Genomic DNA, 15,890 nt, shown 5'->3' on the forward strand with positions numbered 1-15,890 from the left:
CATGGCGCCGTGACTATTTCGCCAAACAGATAGCTCAACGGCTCGATGTAAAACCAGAGCAAGTCCTTATGGCGTGGTCGAAGCTGAAGAATGCCGTGGCAGTCACGTATGTGAGACGGAATGATCAGAAAGCCGTCACATGTTTATGAACTGGAGGCTTTCCTCTAGGTCATGCACAAAGAAAGCGCGTCTCAGGGGCTTGTTTTTTCGCTGGGGATATTTATGCATCGTCTATGGGAGCGACTGTCAGTGTGTACTAATGGCTTTGTACGACTGAAACGATTTGACAGAGCTGTTCACCGAGGATATCAAAGCGATGGATGAAGCCGCGGCTTAGCCGATGACTCGGATCCCGAGGAGCTCCCTCGAGAGGTATATATGCCCGTTCGCTGCAGCAGACCTTTCGCAACGAGGGACTATAGCTAGTTGTGCGGTGTGAAGCTGAAGTTACGCATCTACACATGCTTGTTGCGTCTTGCATGCGTGAAACCACTGAAGGCTTTGCCTCGGCGACTCGATTGCTATCTGTCCGTTCACAGCAATGAATGCACTCTGTGTAATTCTACACTACGTAACATAAGACTTGCTTGATGTCCGCTGATGTTCACGAAGCTAAGCGCTAAGCCCTCGGGCTGCGCGGGCATTACCACTTCTTGATCCCAGGAAGCCTAAGGAAGGACCCGTCTTGAACCCGTCTTATCAACAATGTTTGTACTAAGGCAACGGTTCCCAATCCAACCACTGGCACGGGACCTCACCTGTCTTGCTATATAGACATCAGTGTGAGCCGCCGTCGATCCCTCACACCCATCATGGACTCCTGGTTCAAAGAGGCGGCGCAAGGTAAAGACCCGCATAAGGTCCGTACCTTCCGACATTCTTGATAGAAGCTTGTGTACTACACCACGGCGGTACTAAGTTGTGTCTCAGCGCATCAACGTTGTTGATTCTCCTCGTCCACTCCGCATCGAGGTGAACGGCGTCGAAGTTGCGAACACCACCAAGCCGCGACTGCTCTTCGAAGGCAGCATCCCCCCTCGCATATACATCCCTAAAGATGATTGCCACATGGAATTCTTGAAGTCCACCGAACTGACTACGCATTGTCCGTACAAGGTTCGTTCCATTCGTCATGCCCCTCGTTGCGCATCTGAGCTCACTCCTGCGTCCCAGGGCAATGCGAATTACTACACCGTGGAACTCCCGAGCGGGGATAAGTTCGACAACATCGTGTGGTGGTACGGCGAACCCTCCAACAGTGACGCTGCCGGGATCAAAGGATACGTCTCGTTCTACGACACGAAAGTAGATCTATACCTCGACGGTGCTTTGCAGGCGAGGCCGTAAAGCAGACAGGCAGAGGCGTGACAAATGAAGCTCGATGTTGTTGTTATAATATACGCCACGGTGTCTTGCGAACTACGAATGTCGAGATGCCCCTGCCAGTCACCACGGTCTGATCGCCAAAGGGCTGATCCCATTTTACGATACGAATGCTGACCTGTACCTCGACGTTTGGCAGAAGAGGTCTGCACAACGCTGAGCGAGGCCGTTCAGAAGTATTACTAGCCGTATTCCAAACTGTCAATGTCTGCCAACAACGAAGTAGCCCGCCCGAAGCGTGCCCCATGGTTTAATTGTGATACCGCCGAGTCTGTTGGCGACACTATGATCGACTTGAACGGTGGATGCAGCTTCGCGTCGGTTGAGGTCACTGCTGCTGGAGCTTGTATTGCCACGTCAATTGGGATGCTGAGCACTGATCTGTAGGCGTGATACACGCAGGAAGCGGAGTCCTAAGTGAACTCACCAGAGACAACCTTGCCGCTGTAATTGTGATGCGCGAGGTCTACATTAGTTCTCCCAGCAGTAGATATAGTGACCACTGCGATCGCATTAGCACAAGGCCCTACTTAAATAAATAAGTAGTACAATCGTCCAGAACGTCTGCACACTCGAACAAGTCATCCGAACCTAATATACATCAAAGCAAACCTGCCTCCCGCAGATCTCGCTGCAGCCGCGACTCCGCCTCGCTGAGCTGCGCCGTGGTGGGCGTCGGCGCCTCGGCGTGCTCGCTGTAGTCGTAAATGCCGAAGACGCGCTCGATGTTGAGGCGCGTCTCCGCGTCCTGCTGCACCTGTTCCGTCGCGGATGTGCGCGTCGTGGGAGGGTCGGCCGCCCGCCGGATGGACTTCTCCCACCGCTTCACGCGGTAGAAGCCGATGATGGACGCGATGAGCAGGAACCAACCTGCAGAACATTGTGAACATTGTGTTCGTAAAATGTCGCAGACAGAAGAGAATACGCACCCATTATGATCAACAGGAACGACATCCAGTCTCGCGAGCCCATGCTCCATTCGGCCGCAGAGATGTCGATCACCGTACCATTGGGCAACATCGCCTGCCCAGGCCCCGTCTTGTGTATGACCTCCGGCAGACCCGTCGTCGCATTCCACAAGATGAGATCCTGGCCCACCCCGCCCTCGCCCTCATCCTGGGCAGCGCGCATGCGCGACGAGAACCCATACTGGATCATCGTGAGCCCAAGACCCGCGCGCGAGCCATACTTGGCGGCATGCGTGGTGTGCAGGAGGTACGTGAGCACGAAGCCGACGAACTGGAAGAAGTAGGAGACGAATGCGGTCGAGACGAAGAAGATCAAGGAGCCCGTGGGCAGGTCGTCCACGATCATGTCCCCGCCGATGGACATTATTGCCGGCGCCATGACCGTCGTCTCCCAGTACGGCGGCACAGCGTCTGCCTGGGCCTCCTGGTATGACTACAGGGGCGAAGGTTGGCGCAGGTCATTCTGTATGTGGAACCCATGCTCACCGGTGGTAGATCGTTCTGCGACTCCTCCGGGACCATGATAACCTCCCCATTCTCGTTTGTCACAGTGACCGACCGTACAGGCTTCGCCATCACATTTGCAAAGACGCCGTCGTTCTCAACCCCACCGCCCCTCGGCGCAGACGCAGCGCTCGCCTCCGTCGGCACCCTCGCATAGTGCTGTGGAAGCAGCACGCCCACCACTCGCCGGAAAAACGACGGCTTTGGCGGCTCCGGAAGCTGGGGCGTCGCAGGCAGCTGGCCGTTCGAGTTGCCGATTTCGTTCGGGAGGGCGAAGGCAGAAGGCGATGGCGGGGAACCCGGTGGCGGGAAGTCATACTCGTACTCACGCTCAAAGTCGTACGCCCCATGCGGTGGTTGGGGTGTTCCTGCTGGGGGAAGGGCCGACTCTACGGAGAGAGGATGCGATTCGACGGGGTACCGGTGCGTCAGGTGGGTCGTTTCGGTGGGCGAGTGCTCGTCGTCTTCGTGGTCGTCGAACGCATCCTCCAGCTCCCGGTCTGCATCCGGCTCAGAACGGGGATTGGGGAGCGGTGCGTAGCCAGCAGGCATCGTGAAGAGCGATGGCGGCAGGTATCTGGAAAGCAAGACCAATCAAGCAGACGTAACGAACATGGAGGTGGTAGGAATAGATGCGGTGCAGGCGGGGACGCGTTGCCGCAAAGCCGCCGCCAGTGTGAAACCACAGGCGTCTCTCTTCGCCACACATCAGTCGTACTTGCAACAGACACAACGGTCGCGATAATTCCACAATCGTTATTACAAGACTTCGAGAGACAGCAACCAGCAGAGCAGCGAGTGTCCTTCACAGCACCAACGAGGGAAACGAAATAGTGTACACCGAAGATCCGCAATCCAGCTTATCCCAATAACCCCTTCACATATTTCAGGAGATCCCTTCCCTGAGAGAGCAGGATAATCAGCGTGGAAGACGATGTACGATCCGAAGAAACATACCCCACGACTCTTCACGTCAGCAACCATCGCCTCCACAGAGCCCACCTCCGCCTCACCCTCCTGCGGCCGATCACCCTGCCCTTGCGAAGCGGACGGATCATTCGCCGATCTCCCGCTCACGCTCCGGCCGTGTCCAACCCGCTGCTTGCGTGCCATCCCATGCCTCATCACTACAGTAAATACCGCGCGCCAGCCCTCGACCGTGTTCTGGCTGCTTGGCTGCGTAGTCGCAAACGAGGCCGATGCGCCCTCGGACGAAGGCGCAGGCATGGACGGTACGCCAGTCGAGCGCACGACGTACGGGCAGTATGACCTATGCTCGCGGAGCACGTCGAGTTGTCGGCGTTGTTGAGGCCTCGGCGCGTCGCCGTTTGTCTGTGGTGGGGACATGAACGCCCACAGTCCCACTCGGCGCTGACAGAGTGCACAATGCAGGAGGGTGGTGTCCGGCTTTGCGGATACAGGTGCTGGTATCGTGGCCCGGCTACTAGATTGACCCAGCATCGGGCGAGCTCGGCTCGGTGTCCCTGGCGTAGGCGTGCTTTCTCGCAGAGACATCACGGACGCGGCGCGAGTTGGCGTTCGCGCAGGCGTCGACGGTGCCACAGAGCTTGCGCGAGACAACGACTGGGTGCGTGGTCGCTCCGGGGGTGGGGCTGGTGGCAGGACCGACCAGCCAAACAGCGCCGTGATGATAGCTGCTTCCGAGGGCTGTGGTTCTTCGGAAGCATCGCCATTCTCAGTGGACATGGGCTCGTCTGAGTCCGAGTCCGGAATGGCGAATGTCCGGACACGAACGGCTGAGATTGTCGACAGCAGTGATTGTATTTGGGTGGACGTCTGCGACTCCAGTAAGGAGAGTCGCTCGTGAAGTGGAAAACGCTACGCACCATTGGGTGCTTGATTTCGACGTCTTGCATGACACAGTTCAGCGCGGCTGCACGCGACTTGATTTCCCTAGCCATAGCGGCAGGTGCTTGTAATGATATTCTGTATATGGAGTCTGTACCAACAATCAGCACTGTGGAAGCTGCTAGCGCCGGCCAGACCTACCGTCACATTGTCTCGTCTTCCATGGGCAGCCGTCCTTGTGCATATCCACCAGCTGCGCACGCTGCTTCTCCACCAAAGTATTGGCTATGGAGGGTCAGTCAGTCTGAACCTACCTTCATTCATTCACTCGTCCAACATACCAGCATCTCTGCTCATGCCCTCACGCCCCCCGACGACCCACGACACGTCGCATATCCCACACACGAGACGGTCCTTGCCATCGTTCACCCAGCCGCACTTGGCTGCGGCTACTGCGTCAATTGCAGTGGGTTTATTGGAGTATGTGGAGAGCTTGAACGTGGAGAGGCGTGAGAGGAAGGATTGCATTGAGGACGGTCGGTATTCGGTTGTCGAGGAGGGTGCTGTGGCGGGCCTTTGCGAGTGCCCGAGCTTCCAGGGCAGTGCCTGTCTTGTGCGTGTCGCACTGCGGGTGAGGATCGCAGCTAGATGCGGTGCGGTTTTCGAAAGGGTCTCTAATTCGTTCGTGTGCTGTGCACTGCGAGGCCTCCGCGTCAGCTCTCGAACGCGGACGGTGGCAGCGCAGGACTACTCACGCCTTAGACTCCTTTCGAATCCCGTACTTCGCAAGGGTGGCGTATAGATTCTTGCTCGTTCTCTGCTTCTTCGCTGGAGGCTGCTGTTCAAGCTGCGATGCTGTGGGGGCGACCGCCTCGTCCAGGGTGTGAATCGCATCCTCGAGTTTGCGCTGAAAGAAGGCGTCAACCGCGGCACCAAGGCACGTAGAGCTGTCCACGGACTTTGATACTCTTCTCAGATGCAATAGTAGTGGTGTGTAGCGTCGGCATCGACGAAGACGTCGCAAGGATGATAGACATGTTGGTAACTTGTTCCTCGCTCTGGTCGAGGTGGCGGTATAAGGCAGAGTCCAGAATAGGCGCCTTGTGTCCGCGAAGCGCCATTTGCGCGGTGGCTATGGGCGCTCAATACCACCTGGCCTCTGGCAAGTCGAGTCGAATACGCTGGCTCGCCGCTGTTCTACTTACGGCCACCGGTGGACATGGTGGCCCTGGAACTGGCCACCGCCTTTGGTTTTGTGGCATGGCTCTTTGAATTGACCACTATTATCACTTGACCCATTGTTCAAACGGGGCGACGCGGCGTGCAACTAAGGTCCGAATTCGAAGTCAAAGCGTGCAACCACCGAATGTATAAAGCAGCGCTGTCTGTCCACCTCGGCCACCCCGTCTCCTACCCACCCTCTGTCTGCCGTCATGACCTCTATACCGACATACCAGGAAGACAGTGACGAACTGACGGTGACTTTCCAGCCACCGCTGTTCCTACAAAGACGAGGATGGGTGTTCGATGTGCTCCGCAGGGAAGGGGTCAGCGAGGTAAGTACAGCACGCACGAGGTGGGACTTCCACGTCTCACTGGTGGGATGCGGCAGGTTCTCGACGTAGGATGCGGTGAAGGATCGCTCATCTCGTGTCTATGCAATCCCGCACCATGGCTCCCGCCACCACCGCAATCGATCCTCGAGTCGTTCGCCACAGTTCATTCAGAGGCCTCTGTCGCCACAAGCACTGTTACAGCCGATGCTGCGCCATTCGCTGCACGTCTGGACCATCCTACAGAAGACTTCCTACACCCCTTAAAAGTCATTGGCCTCGACATCTCTACGACCGACTTAGAGTATGCGACGCAGGCCACAGAGCCGAGCGATTGGCGCTTGCGCTGGGAGCCTCTGGAGGTGGAAATTTGGGAAGGTGGTTTGGAGGCGGTCAACCCGGCATTTGTCGGTATGGAATGCATCGTCGCGACCGAAGTGTACGCCCTTCCTTCCTCATGTCTCCTCACAGACCCGACCATCCTCACCTCTCTTCACCCAGCATTGAACACCTTCCAGAAGACGTACTTGCTCACTTCGCACCCGTCCTCCTCGGGGCATACCAACCCCACCTCCTGCTCATCACCACACCTTCCTTCACCTTCAACGCGCGCTTTACCGCGCCCGACGCTCCACGTACCGCCCGCTCCGGCTACCCAGACCCCACCCAGCGGACTGATCGCATATTCCGACACCACGACCACAAGTTCGAATGGACGCCCGAGGAGTTTGCTGAATGGTGCGCGACCGTAGCGGAGACGTGGGGATACGATGTCGAGGTGGGCGGCGTCGGCAGGGCTGCGGAGAAGGACGAATGGGGACGGGATGAGGCGCTTGGATATGCGAGTCAAGTTGCCGCTTTCACGCGACGAGATGGCGAAGGGTGGGATGAGAAGAGGAGTATGCGCTTCCAGCAAGTGCGTGAGGTCCAGGGCTGCGATGAAGGTCAGCACAAACTATTGGCCACTCACCAGCATCTCGCGCACGAGAAGGCTTGCCAGCCGTTGCCGCTGCACGAGAGAGGCGAGATCATCAAGCGCACGATGATAGACTCCCGCAGCAATCCAATCCAGCTCGGAGACCTGTGGTGGGAGGAGAGCGTCGCGACGGCTTGTGGGGGATGGATGGAACTCATGGTCGATGCCATCGCGCAACACGCTGGCCTACGGCTAGATGCATCCAAGGAGACGTCCATGTCTGACTGGACTGCAGAGCTGAGAGCTGGTTTACCGGAGGACGTGACGTCGCCGGAACCAGAGGAAACACTGGTGACGAGCTACGACTCACCATATCTCTCATCAAGCTCGGACGAATCGGAGTGGCCTGTCACGCCGTTCGAGGACGACACGCAACCGTCGGAGGATGGGTGGAAGCACGAGGATCCACTTACCGGGCACTGGCCTCATGACGACAGCGACAGTGTCTGGGGTAAAACAGAGGGTGGAGAGCAAGAATGGGGCGCCGGGGGAGGCGGATGGGGTGGTAGTTGGGCGACCCAGAACAGTGGCAGCGCGACGTGGTAGGCTTCGAATGGGACACCACTGTAGAGTAGAAACGACACTGGCGTACGCGAGTGATGTGATATTACGACGGCAATATAAATAGTACAAATCAGAGCCCCTGCATATACGTCAGCTCAATGGGCTCTATGACATTAGGTGAACCAGGACAGGACGCACCGAACCAAGCCTCGACCGAGGTCGACCGTCTCACATCTCCTTGCCCACTGCCTTCCGTGGTGCTGGATTGCAGAGTCACTCATCCGGTCCGTACCAAGCAACAGTTCTACTCACTCTCAAGCGGATATACTTGCGCGAGGTAAGTCACCGCCCACATCAGGTAGCAGCACATAAGCGTCAGCATCAGGCTCGTCCGGATGAGTCTGCAGTCCGTAGTCAGTACACGGTAGGTCGTGCGGTGGCAACGTCGTGGAACGTACGTTTGATTCGGGCCCTTTGGAGTCACAAACCACACAATCCCCATCGCCAGGAGAATGATGGCGAATATGAAGAACACTGGCACCGGAGACGACATGGCGGTAGGGTGAACGGATATTACAGTAGCGCTGAGTGACGCCCTCGCATGTGCCGCTTTGGGCTGTCGCGCTGAAGGTGTGCATCTACATTACGCAACCATGTACTTCGCCTTCGGCAAGTTTGATACAATCAATCCTCCCAGCCTGCACGCAACAACCACGCCAACTGTGTTGGCTACCGTCTTTTGTTTGATTGATCATCGGTACTATGATCCACATCTGCTCTACGACATCGCGATTCTTGTGTGAACGACCTCAAAGCTTCTGAGAACGGGGAAATGAGTTGTTTACAGATGCTAGGCTCAAGCTCATATGCATGTCCGCCCTGTCACGAACCGACCGACAGCCCAGTATGGCCCGTCAGTTCACACTGACGAGCTCTCAAGAATACAAGCTGAGGTCCTCAACACCACTCCACCACAGCAACGTAGCTGCTAGGATCGGCCCCAAACACACTCGTGGATTGCCCAATCACCATCTACCTAGATATACGCTTGGCCGCCGTCAACTTGCTCTCCAACTTCTGATCTTCCCGCACCCGGCTCCTCCTCCAAGCATCCAGCGAGTCCTCCGCTTCTGCCTCCGCCGCCTTCGAGATCTTCACCACGACCTTCGCAGCACTCGCATCGCCTCTCCGGTAGAACGCCTTGATGAACATCTTGTACAGCGGCCTGACGTGTTTACCATACGAAAGGGGCGAGTTGACTTCCGGCAGGTGGACCGGAGCCGGGCCCTCCGCGGTCCTAAATGGCACTCCGTATATTGCACACCCAGTAGGATACCCGATCCGGACGAAATGGTCGAACAGCGCCCGTAGATCCTCGTTGGTAAATCCAGCCGTCCACTGCATGTACGCCTTGACGAGGACGTTGATCGTGACCCGGTCTGGTACGAAACCATGGTGCTCCACCAGCTCGTTCAGCGTCTTTACAGCCCTCACCCCGCGGTGAGCCTGCGATCGCGAAGGGTGCTGCATGCTCTTGTGAAGGATGCTATTCCCGATAGCTGTTCTCGAGCTTGGACTCTGGTCCTCGCACAGCTGGCTATACAGCTGCTTGACAGCGCGCATCCGCCCAGCACGTACGAGTAACTCCAGGGCACGGTGAACAGCAGGGCCATCCCGCACTTGCCGCTGCCGTACAAAGCTAGGAACCTTGATCACAAGCACCCGGGACGGACGCGCTTCCCGAAATCTGACGAGGCGAGACACTGCGGACACGCCCGACGTCGCAAGCGAGGACTTCGCAACCTTCTTCGCGAGACTCGATGCGCCATGCTTGGACAGCTGAGTAGTGAGCCATTCCGAGGACGGCGTATCGCGAACGCCCAGCCTGTGACCAAGCTCGTGCATGCGCTTCGCATACCGGAACTGCCTGTGCCGCAGTAATTTCCGAATGAACAACCCGAAGAACGTCGGCGAGAAGTATGCCGTGTCCACCTGTGCGACAGCCTCCACAATGGTCACGGCCGCTTTGGAGTACTGAAAGCGCAACATATACAGCAAGGTCGACTCGAGGACAGAGCACATGGCCGCAGGAGGACAGGAGGAGGAAAGGTGGCTGAGCATGGCACCGACCAGGTCCGAGGTTAGGTGGGCAGAGCGGAACCGATGCCCCCGCCGGACCAGCTGGGTCAGTATCCCATTGAGAATCTTGAGACGTTGGTCGACGGAGAGGGACATATCAAACAGGTACTCCTTGGCTCGTGGTACGTCGCCCTGCTTCGCTAGACGGAGAGCCAGTTCGAGCACGCTGTCGTCGGACAGTCGAACGCCTACACGGAGTAAGATGTCCCGAAGCTCGAGGGCGAGCATGACATCCTCCCGGGCGAAGATGGTGATGACGTGGTTGAAGACATCCGTGAGCAAGCCTTCATCCTGGACGGACTCCAAAGTCGCCGAGATCGCCATTTCGGTACCCGACCCGGACAGCAAGAGGGCAACCAACTGCTCGTGGACCAAAGCACGCAAGCTGGTGGACTTGGACAGCCCACGCTCCCCTTCCTCCCACAGGCGTGCGGTCATGCAGAGTTGGCGACAAGCTTCGACAACATCGCGATTCTTGAGGCGGCCAGCGAGATGCATGAACGACACGCATATGGCACGGGTAGCCACGCGGGGTCGCACAGTGTGATCCAAGCCAGGGAGGGATGACCAGTGCTCCCACAACGCAACTAGCACTCTGTTCAGGCCCTGCACAACCGCGTCGGAGAACGGTACACCAAGGGAGTGGTCCTTGGACCGGATAGCATTCTGTAAGGAAGCCAGCGCGCATATCGTTTGCCAATCGACCACGGCCCCCCACCTGGCATAGCCGTTCATTATGCTACCCCCGCCGGTGCGTCCAGGACTACTGGCGACGGCAAGGAGAAGGAAGCAGTTCCAGCGGTGTCCGACAGAGTTCTCGTCCAGGTGGTCGGGAGCGAAGACCTTCCGGGCGACGGAAAGTGCCCAAGATGACATCTCATGCTTCGATGCAGCGCTTGCTCGCGGAGTGTGTCGAACGAAGAGTGCATCTCGTAAGAAAGGAACCAAGTCGACGCTGTTCATCGGCTCACGGAGGTGCCCTGATCTATCACCGGACTCGGACATCGCTCTGAATCGGTTAGGCTGTGTCGCAGACCCAACAGCTTGTTCGCTCGGCGAACGCAGCAATCGACGCCATATGGCGTCTAAGACAGCCAGTTTGAGGTCCTCCTGCACTACGGCGGGCGGCCCGAGGACAGCTTGCCAGACGAGGGCCAGCAGTCTGGGTGGACAGCCATGATACCACACGAGGAGCTCCCACAGCCTTTTGGTCGCAACTTGGACGTCTAATGTGACTCGGCTTGAGAACATGGCTTCCAGATACGGGACGTGGATATCGACCGACGGGTACTGGCGAAGGCGCGCATAGTGGGTCTCGACTCTCTTCAACACTTGCGTTAGTTCTGCACTTAGCACTACTCACAGGAGTTAAGTCATAACCGAGATCAAGAAATCAATGGCACTTACAGGCACTGTTGGCTTCAACTTCAGGTGTCTTGAGAGCTTCGATGTCCATACGCATTAGCCAATAATGATCAGATGTATTCAGCGGATGCTCATGCCCGAGCTTGTCCCTCGCAATGCGATCCACCACGACCCAGTGCGAACGATAAGAAGTGTCTGTCATGCACCCTGTCAGATAGTGTCCGTACGCAGAACGGTATGGTCGATGGAGAGCGGACAGCGAGAGCGATCCGAACAGCCTGATAAGGGCGCTGTACTCTTCCGGACGTAGAGAGCCGAGAAGCTTTTGAGCGCGGACGGAGTGATACAAGGAGCGGACACGAGTGACGGAGAGGCGACCCGCAGCTGAGCCAGTGATATTCGTAGCGAGGAGCACTCGTAGATTGTCAAGAGGAGAAGGGTGTAATGAAGCTTCGTGCGTGCGCGTGCGTCCGGGTGCCAGAGGTGCAGGAGTGGAGTCGGCGTGCTGATGGAGGCTGTGGACACGGTCGTCCGCGTGAGGACTTGTACGCGCCGCCTGTATATCTTGGGTAGAGACTTTGATATGTACACGGGGTAGGCTGAATGCCCCGGGCGCTGCAGCAGACAACGTCGTCGCTGCCAGCTCGCTGGGTGACGCTGGGATGATAAGTCTCGATGATCGCGCCCCTCTGGACACTGAGTGCGCCAAGATCGACGCGGCTCCTGCAGAACGGGAGAATCGATGTTCTCTACCGAAGCTAAGGAATGGTCGTAAGTCATGGAATGGATAAGAGGCCCTGCGTAATGGACAGTCTATAATCATGTTGTGAGCCAAAGCACTGCAGAACGCACCGTCGTGCTACAGCAGCCCTAACGAAGCCGCCCACGTCTCGGACGGTTCGATGGCACCATCGCCACATTCCATTGCAGCTCCCCAGCTGCCCGTCTTGCTACGATGGTGTGTACGCTGCCCGGCCACTGAGACGTGTCAAGCGTGTCTGAAGAGGCAGACGCGGTCAGCGCGCCAGAATACGCAACAATCACAACCGCCGCCTGCAAACCAGGTCGCCAAGACAGTCGAGAAGAAAGCAGAGAAGGCACTCAGGCAGACCGTGCTCGCAGTAAGTCCAAACTTCAAGGTGAGTCGGAGTCGGCCGTGCCAGCAACCAACGAGCGCTTGAGCAAGATGCACGTGGCAGAGGGTCACGAGAGCCTGACCGGTCAACGCCGAGATGTCATCAAACTCTAAATGAGAAACTGCAGCCACCGCCCGCCACGGTATGCGCGACATCGAGAGGCGCGTTCTACACACACTCACGACCAGTCGCCTTGAAAAATCCTTTGGCACAGCAGGTGAGGCACGCTGGTGTTGAGCGTAGCGTGCACACCTAACAAGTCAGGGCAGAGGTCATAGGGAGGCGCTGATCCCCACGACATACCTCACACCACACACAACTCCTGTGAGTAGTCAGTATACGCGTGCAAATGCATATGATTTACATTGGCTTATAGCGCAAGCAATCACAATGGGTGCCACTCGCGCGCAGAAGGAACTGTACTTCGCCAAGCTCAAGGACTTGGTCGCCAAGTATCGTACGTCTATCATCTTGAGTTCATATGTACCTTCCATGAACCTGCGAATTAGCCTCCATCTTCGTGGTCAATGTCGACAACGTCGGTTCCAACCAGATGCATCAAATCCGTGTCGCGCTCCGCGGCAAGGGCATCGTCGTGATGGGCAAGAACACGATGGTTCGCCGTGCCCTCCGCTCCATCCTCGCGGAGTACCCCCAGTTCGAGCGTCTGCTCCCTCACGTCAAGGGCAACATCGGTTTCGTCTTCACTTCGGACGACCTCAAGGAGATTCGGGAGATCATCACGGCCAATAAGGTGGCTGCCCCCGCCCGTGCTGGTGCGCTTGCCCCCAAGGACGTCGTCATCCCTGGCGGTAACACCGGTATGGAGCCGGGTAAGACCTCATTCTTCCAGGCTCTCGGTATCCCGACCAAGATCGCTCGTGGTACGATCGAAATCGTGACCGACGTCCAGGTCGTCACTGCCGGTACCCGTGTCGGCACGTCCGAGGCGACGCTGCTGAACATGTTGAACATCTCGCCGTTCACCTACGGTATGTCGGTCGTCCAGATCTTCGACCAGGGCAACGTCTTCACTCCGGAGGTCCTCGACGTCTCCGAGGATGAGCTCCTCAAGCGCTTCATGTCTGGTATCACGACCATCGCTGCCATCTCGCTTGCGCTCCACTACCCGACCCTTGTGTCCGTCATGCACTCACTGGTCAACTCTTACAAGAACCTCCTCGCTGTCTCCATTGCTACCGACTACACTTTCGAGGGCTCCGAGAAGGTACGTCACTCATCACACTTTGAAGGATAGCGTCCAAGGATGCGTATTACACTTAACACTGAAAATGCTGAGCGTCTGAAGGACGTATGCTGTCTAAACAAGATTTCTGTTCTCTGACGGACTATGCCTATATCGTCTGCTATTATCAATTGCGTGACTCACTGTTTTCCCATAGATCAAGGAGGTGCTTGCCAACCCGGAGGCTTTCGCTGCTGCTGCCGCCGCTGCGGCCCCTGCTGCCGATGCTGCCCCCGCCGCCGCTGCTGCCGACGAGCCGGCCAAGAAGGAGGAAGAGGAGGAGTCGGACGACGATATGGTATGGTTCTGATATTCTCGCCGCGGCACATTGACTCACCGTTGCATCACAGGGCTTCGGTCTCTTCGACTAGACGCTATCTGTACGCACGCTATCATGCTATGTATCGTCGCACGCTCAAAATACGGCGCGGGTCGCGCCCGTACTACTGTATCGACTAATCCACTTCGTTCGAGCTTCGACGGTCTGAGTGTGAGAAAGCTACGGAACAACGGACGACCTTGACCCCGGCCGCGATGCAAGCTTTCGACTTCGGGCATATGATATGTGAGCTGAGCCAGCTCATGACGCATTCAAAGGTGGCCACGAGGGTACTTGTCGCTCCGTACGAAGCCGTAACGGTCAGGCGGTCGACATTTACTCCCGCGAGAGAATTGGTCCCATTTCCCATTGTTTGCCGTTGTATGATCCAATCCACTCCTGTTTTATAGGGATCGGTGTCGTCGCTCACTCGCCCTCAACTTTCTCCGTCATCGCGCTCTCCTGATCCACGATGCCAGCAGTTGCCGCAGGTAGAGTGCTCGTCACTGGTGTCAATGGGTACATTGGTATATGGGTTGCCCGGGTGCTACTCGAGAAGGGCTACACTGTTCGCGGCACTGTCCGTTCTGAGGGCAAGGCGCAGCACATCCGCCAACTGTTCAAGCCTTTCGGCGAGCAGTTTGAGATGGTGATTGTGCCCGATATCACCAAGGTACACTAGTGGTCTTTGATCCGGTCCATCCAGAGACTGTCCTTATTGACGCGCATGCATGTTAGGCCGGGGCGTTCGACGAGGCCGTCAAGGGCATGGACGCCGTTGAGCATACCGCATCCCCATATCACTTCAAGGCGGGCGATCCCAACGAGCTCATCGTGCCCGCTCTGCACGGCACGACGCGCGTGCTCGAGTCCACGCTCGCGTACGGCAGCTCCGTCAAGCGCGTCGTGATCACGTCGAGCGTTGCGGCCGTGCTGGAGGCAAAGTCGACGCCGCGCGTGTTCACGGAAACGGACTGGAATGACGAGTCCGTCGTGGAGGTGCGCGAGAAGGGCGTGCACGCGAGCCAGGCGGGCAAGTACCGCGCGAGCAAGACGCTCGCGGAGCGGGCGGCTTGGGACTTCGTCGAGAACAACAAGGGGAGCATTGGCTGGGATCTGGTTGTGCTCAACCCGCCGATGGTGTTTGGTCCGGCCATCCATGAGGTGGGCGCGCCCGAGGCGCTCAACGAGAGTATGCACAATTGGTTCCATAGTGTTTTCCGTGGTTCGCAGGACCCGAAGCAGCTGGGGACGTTGGGGTATGTAGTCCTCAGCTCTGGTGCCTATGGTTGACTCACTAGGTGATCGTGGTGTAGGATGGCTTGGGTTGACGTGCGCGACCTCGCCGACGCCCATGCGCTTGCCATTGAGAAAGAGGAGGCTGGCGGTAACCGAATCATCATTGCGTCTGGTCCCTACAAGTGGCAAGACTGGAGTATGTACTGTCAAAGATCGCGCAACGTTACGGCGCTGACGTCGCCATGTTATTGTAGTCAATGCCTCGCGTGCGGCGGGTGCGCCTGCGCCGCCCGGCGACCAGTCCTACAACCCAGCGAAGGCCGTGCATATGTTGAACTTCGATCATTCGAAGAGCATCAAGTTGCTCGGATTGAAGTACCATAGCATCCAGGAGACCACCTCGGACATTGTGGGGGACCTGAAGGCCAGGGGGTGGCTCTGACTCTGAGCTGAGCATGCATGTTTGGGTTTTTGAAGTTTGGAAGGGCAATGTTGTCATTCACTATGATGTAGCATTAGCACCGCGCAAATGGAGGCACGAGGCCGTGCTTAGCAGTGGTAATTCACGGGTTGCAGAGTCTGAATAATCGTTCGAAGTTGCATTGGGTCCTCCGCTCACCGTATTCAACACTCTCGGTCATCGCGCTCACTACGACACTGCTGAGCATCCAGTGGATGTCATTGACACTAGTAGCTAGCGTTGTATTGCGATATGAGACCACTTCTGCTCCAGATCTATGGGGCCATCC

At 57.3% G+C, this 15,890-nt stretch overlaps 6 protein-coding genes across 6 annotated transcripts; 3 read left to right on the plus strand and 3 right to left on the minus strand.

Annotated features, from left to right (window-relative positions):
• Window positions 1-3,543: 3,543 nt before the first annotated feature.
• B0H18DRAFT_1039025 (C3HC zinc finger-like-domain-containing protein) lies at window positions 3,544-5,888 on the minus strand. Its single transcript, XM_048030475.1, has 7 exons — window positions 5,624-5,888; window positions 5,420-5,571; window positions 5,006-5,361; window positions 4,866-4,949; window positions 4,703-4,815; window positions 3,813-4,652; window positions 3,544-3,757 (listed from the first exon to the last, which is right to left on the minus strand). The coding sequence occupies exons 1-7, from the start codon at window positions 5,783-5,785 to the stop codon at window positions 3,716-3,718; spliced, it is 1,749 nt and encodes a 582-aa protein (XP_047887568.1). The 5' UTR covers window positions 5,786-5,888; the 3' UTR covers window positions 3,544-3,715.
• A 245-nt stretch (window positions 5,889-6,133) lies between these two features.
• Window positions 6,134-7,433, plus strand: B0H18DRAFT_858656 (uncharacterized protein; the record flags this gene model as incomplete). Its single annotated transcript, XM_048039683.1, has 3 exons — window positions 6,134-6,220; window positions 6,277-6,656; window positions 6,719-7,433. Coding segments are annotated over 3 exons (1,182 nt in total), but the record flags the coding sequence as incomplete, so codon positions are not given.
• Window positions 7,434-7,925: 492 nt separating this feature from the next.
• B0H18DRAFT_1124406 (ATPase, V0 complex, subunit E1/e2) lies at window positions 7,926-8,250 on the minus strand (the record flags this gene model as incomplete). The annotated part of the gene is made up of 3 exons (XM_048034844.1): window positions 7,926-7,957; window positions 8,010-8,098; window positions 8,156-8,250. The coding sequence occupies 3 exons, from the start codon at window positions 8,248-8,250 to the stop codon at window positions 7,926-7,928; spliced, it is 216 nt and encodes a 71-aa protein (XP_047887570.1).
• A 223-nt stretch (window positions 8,251-8,473) lies between these two features.
• B0H18DRAFT_1107713 (uncharacterized protein) lies at window positions 8,474-12,345 on the minus strand. The gene is made up of 3 exons (XM_048032719.1): window positions 12,054-12,345; window positions 11,244-11,998; window positions 8,474-11,191 (listed from the first exon to the last, which is right to left on the minus strand). Exons 1-3 carry the CDS (start codon window positions 12,119-12,121, stop codon window positions 8,730-8,732), a joined length of 3,285 nt encoding a protein of 1,094 aa, XP_047887571.1. The 5' UTR covers window positions 12,122-12,345; the 3' UTR covers window positions 8,474-8,729.
• Window positions 12,346-12,476: 131 nt separating this feature from the next.
• On the plus strand, window positions 12,477-14,060 carry B0H18DRAFT_1039034 (60S acidic ribosomal protein P0). The gene is made up of 6 exons (XM_048030476.1): window positions 12,477-12,554; window positions 12,607-12,661; window positions 12,714-12,794; window positions 12,847-13,565; window positions 13,741-13,881; window positions 13,934-14,060. Exons 3-6 carry the CDS (start codon window positions 12,728-12,730, stop codon window positions 13,952-13,954), a joined length of 948 nt encoding a protein of 315 aa, XP_047887572.1. The 5' UTR covers window positions 12,477-12,554; window positions 12,607-12,661; window positions 12,714-12,727; the 3' UTR covers window positions 13,955-14,060.
• Window positions 14,061-14,300: 240 nt separating this feature from the next.
• On the plus strand, window positions 14,301-15,836 carry B0H18DRAFT_1215182 (NAD(P)-binding protein). Its single transcript, XM_048036620.1, has 4 exons — window positions 14,301-14,575; window positions 14,641-15,161; window positions 15,219-15,337; window positions 15,396-15,836. Exons 1-4 carry the CDS (start codon window positions 14,375-14,377, stop codon window positions 15,581-15,583), a joined length of 1,029 nt encoding a protein of 342 aa, XP_047887573.1. The 5' UTR covers window positions 14,301-14,374; the 3' UTR covers window positions 15,584-15,836.
• The last annotated feature ends 54 nt before the right edge of the window (window positions 15,837-15,890 follow it).

The sequence above is a fragment of the Fomitopsis serialis genome, assembly GCF_022376445.1.
Source record: "Fomitopsis serialis strain Sig1Antser10 chromosome Unknown B0H18scaffold_122, whole genome shotgun sequence".
Taxonomy (NCBI): Eukaryota; Fungi; Basidiomycota; class Agaricomycetes; order Polyporales; family Fomitopsidaceae; genus Fomitopsis; species Fomitopsis serialis.

Coding starts and splice junctions, on each gene's coding strand:
- B0H18DRAFT_1039025 (XM_048030475.1), bottom strand. CDS start 5,785: ATGGCGCTTCGCGGACACAAGGCGCCTATTCTGGACTCTGCCTTATAC. Junction 5,362..5,419: donor ATTCGAAAGGAGTCTAAGGC/GTGAGTAGTCCT, acceptor GAGGCCTCGCAG/TGCACAGCACACGAACGAAT. Junction 4,816..4,865: donor GAAGACGAGACAATGTGACG/GTAGGTCTGGCC, acceptor TTGTTGGTACAG/ACTCCATATACAGAATATCA.
- B0H18DRAFT_1107713 (XM_048032719.1), bottom strand. CDS start 12,121: ATGTGGCGATGGTGCCATCGAACCGTCCGAGACGTGGGCGGCTTCGTT. Junction 11,999..12,053: donor AGGGCTGCTGTAGCACGACG/GTGCGTTCTGCA, acceptor TCCATTACGCAG/GGCCTCTTATCCATTCCATG. Junction 11,192..11,243: donor AGTTGAAGCCAACAGTGCCT/GTAAGTGCCATT, acceptor TCCTGTGAGTAG/TGCTAAGTGCAGAACTAACG.
- B0H18DRAFT_1039034 (XM_048030476.1), top strand. CDS start 12,728: ATGGGTGCCACTCGCGCGCAGAAGGAACTGTACTTCGCCAAGCTCAAG. Junction 13,566..13,740: donor CTTTCGAGGGCTCCGAGAAG/GTACGTCACTCA, acceptor GTTTTCCCATAG/ATCAAGGAGGTGCTTGCCAA. Junction 13,882..13,933: donor AGGAGTCGGACGACGATATG/GTATGGTTCTGA, acceptor GTTGCATCACAG/GGCTTCGGTCTCTTCGACTA.
- B0H18DRAFT_1215182 (XM_048036620.1), top strand. CDS start 14,375: ATGCCAGCAGTTGCCGCAGGTAGAGTGCTCGTCACTGGTGTCAATGGG. Junction 14,576..14,640: donor TTGTGCCCGATATCACCAAG/GTACACTAGTGG, acceptor CATGCATGTTAG/GCCGGGGCGTTCGACGAGGC. Junction 15,338..15,395: donor CTACAAGTGGCAAGACTGGA/GTATGTACTGTC, acceptor ATGTTATTGTAG/TCAATGCCTCGCGTGCGGCG.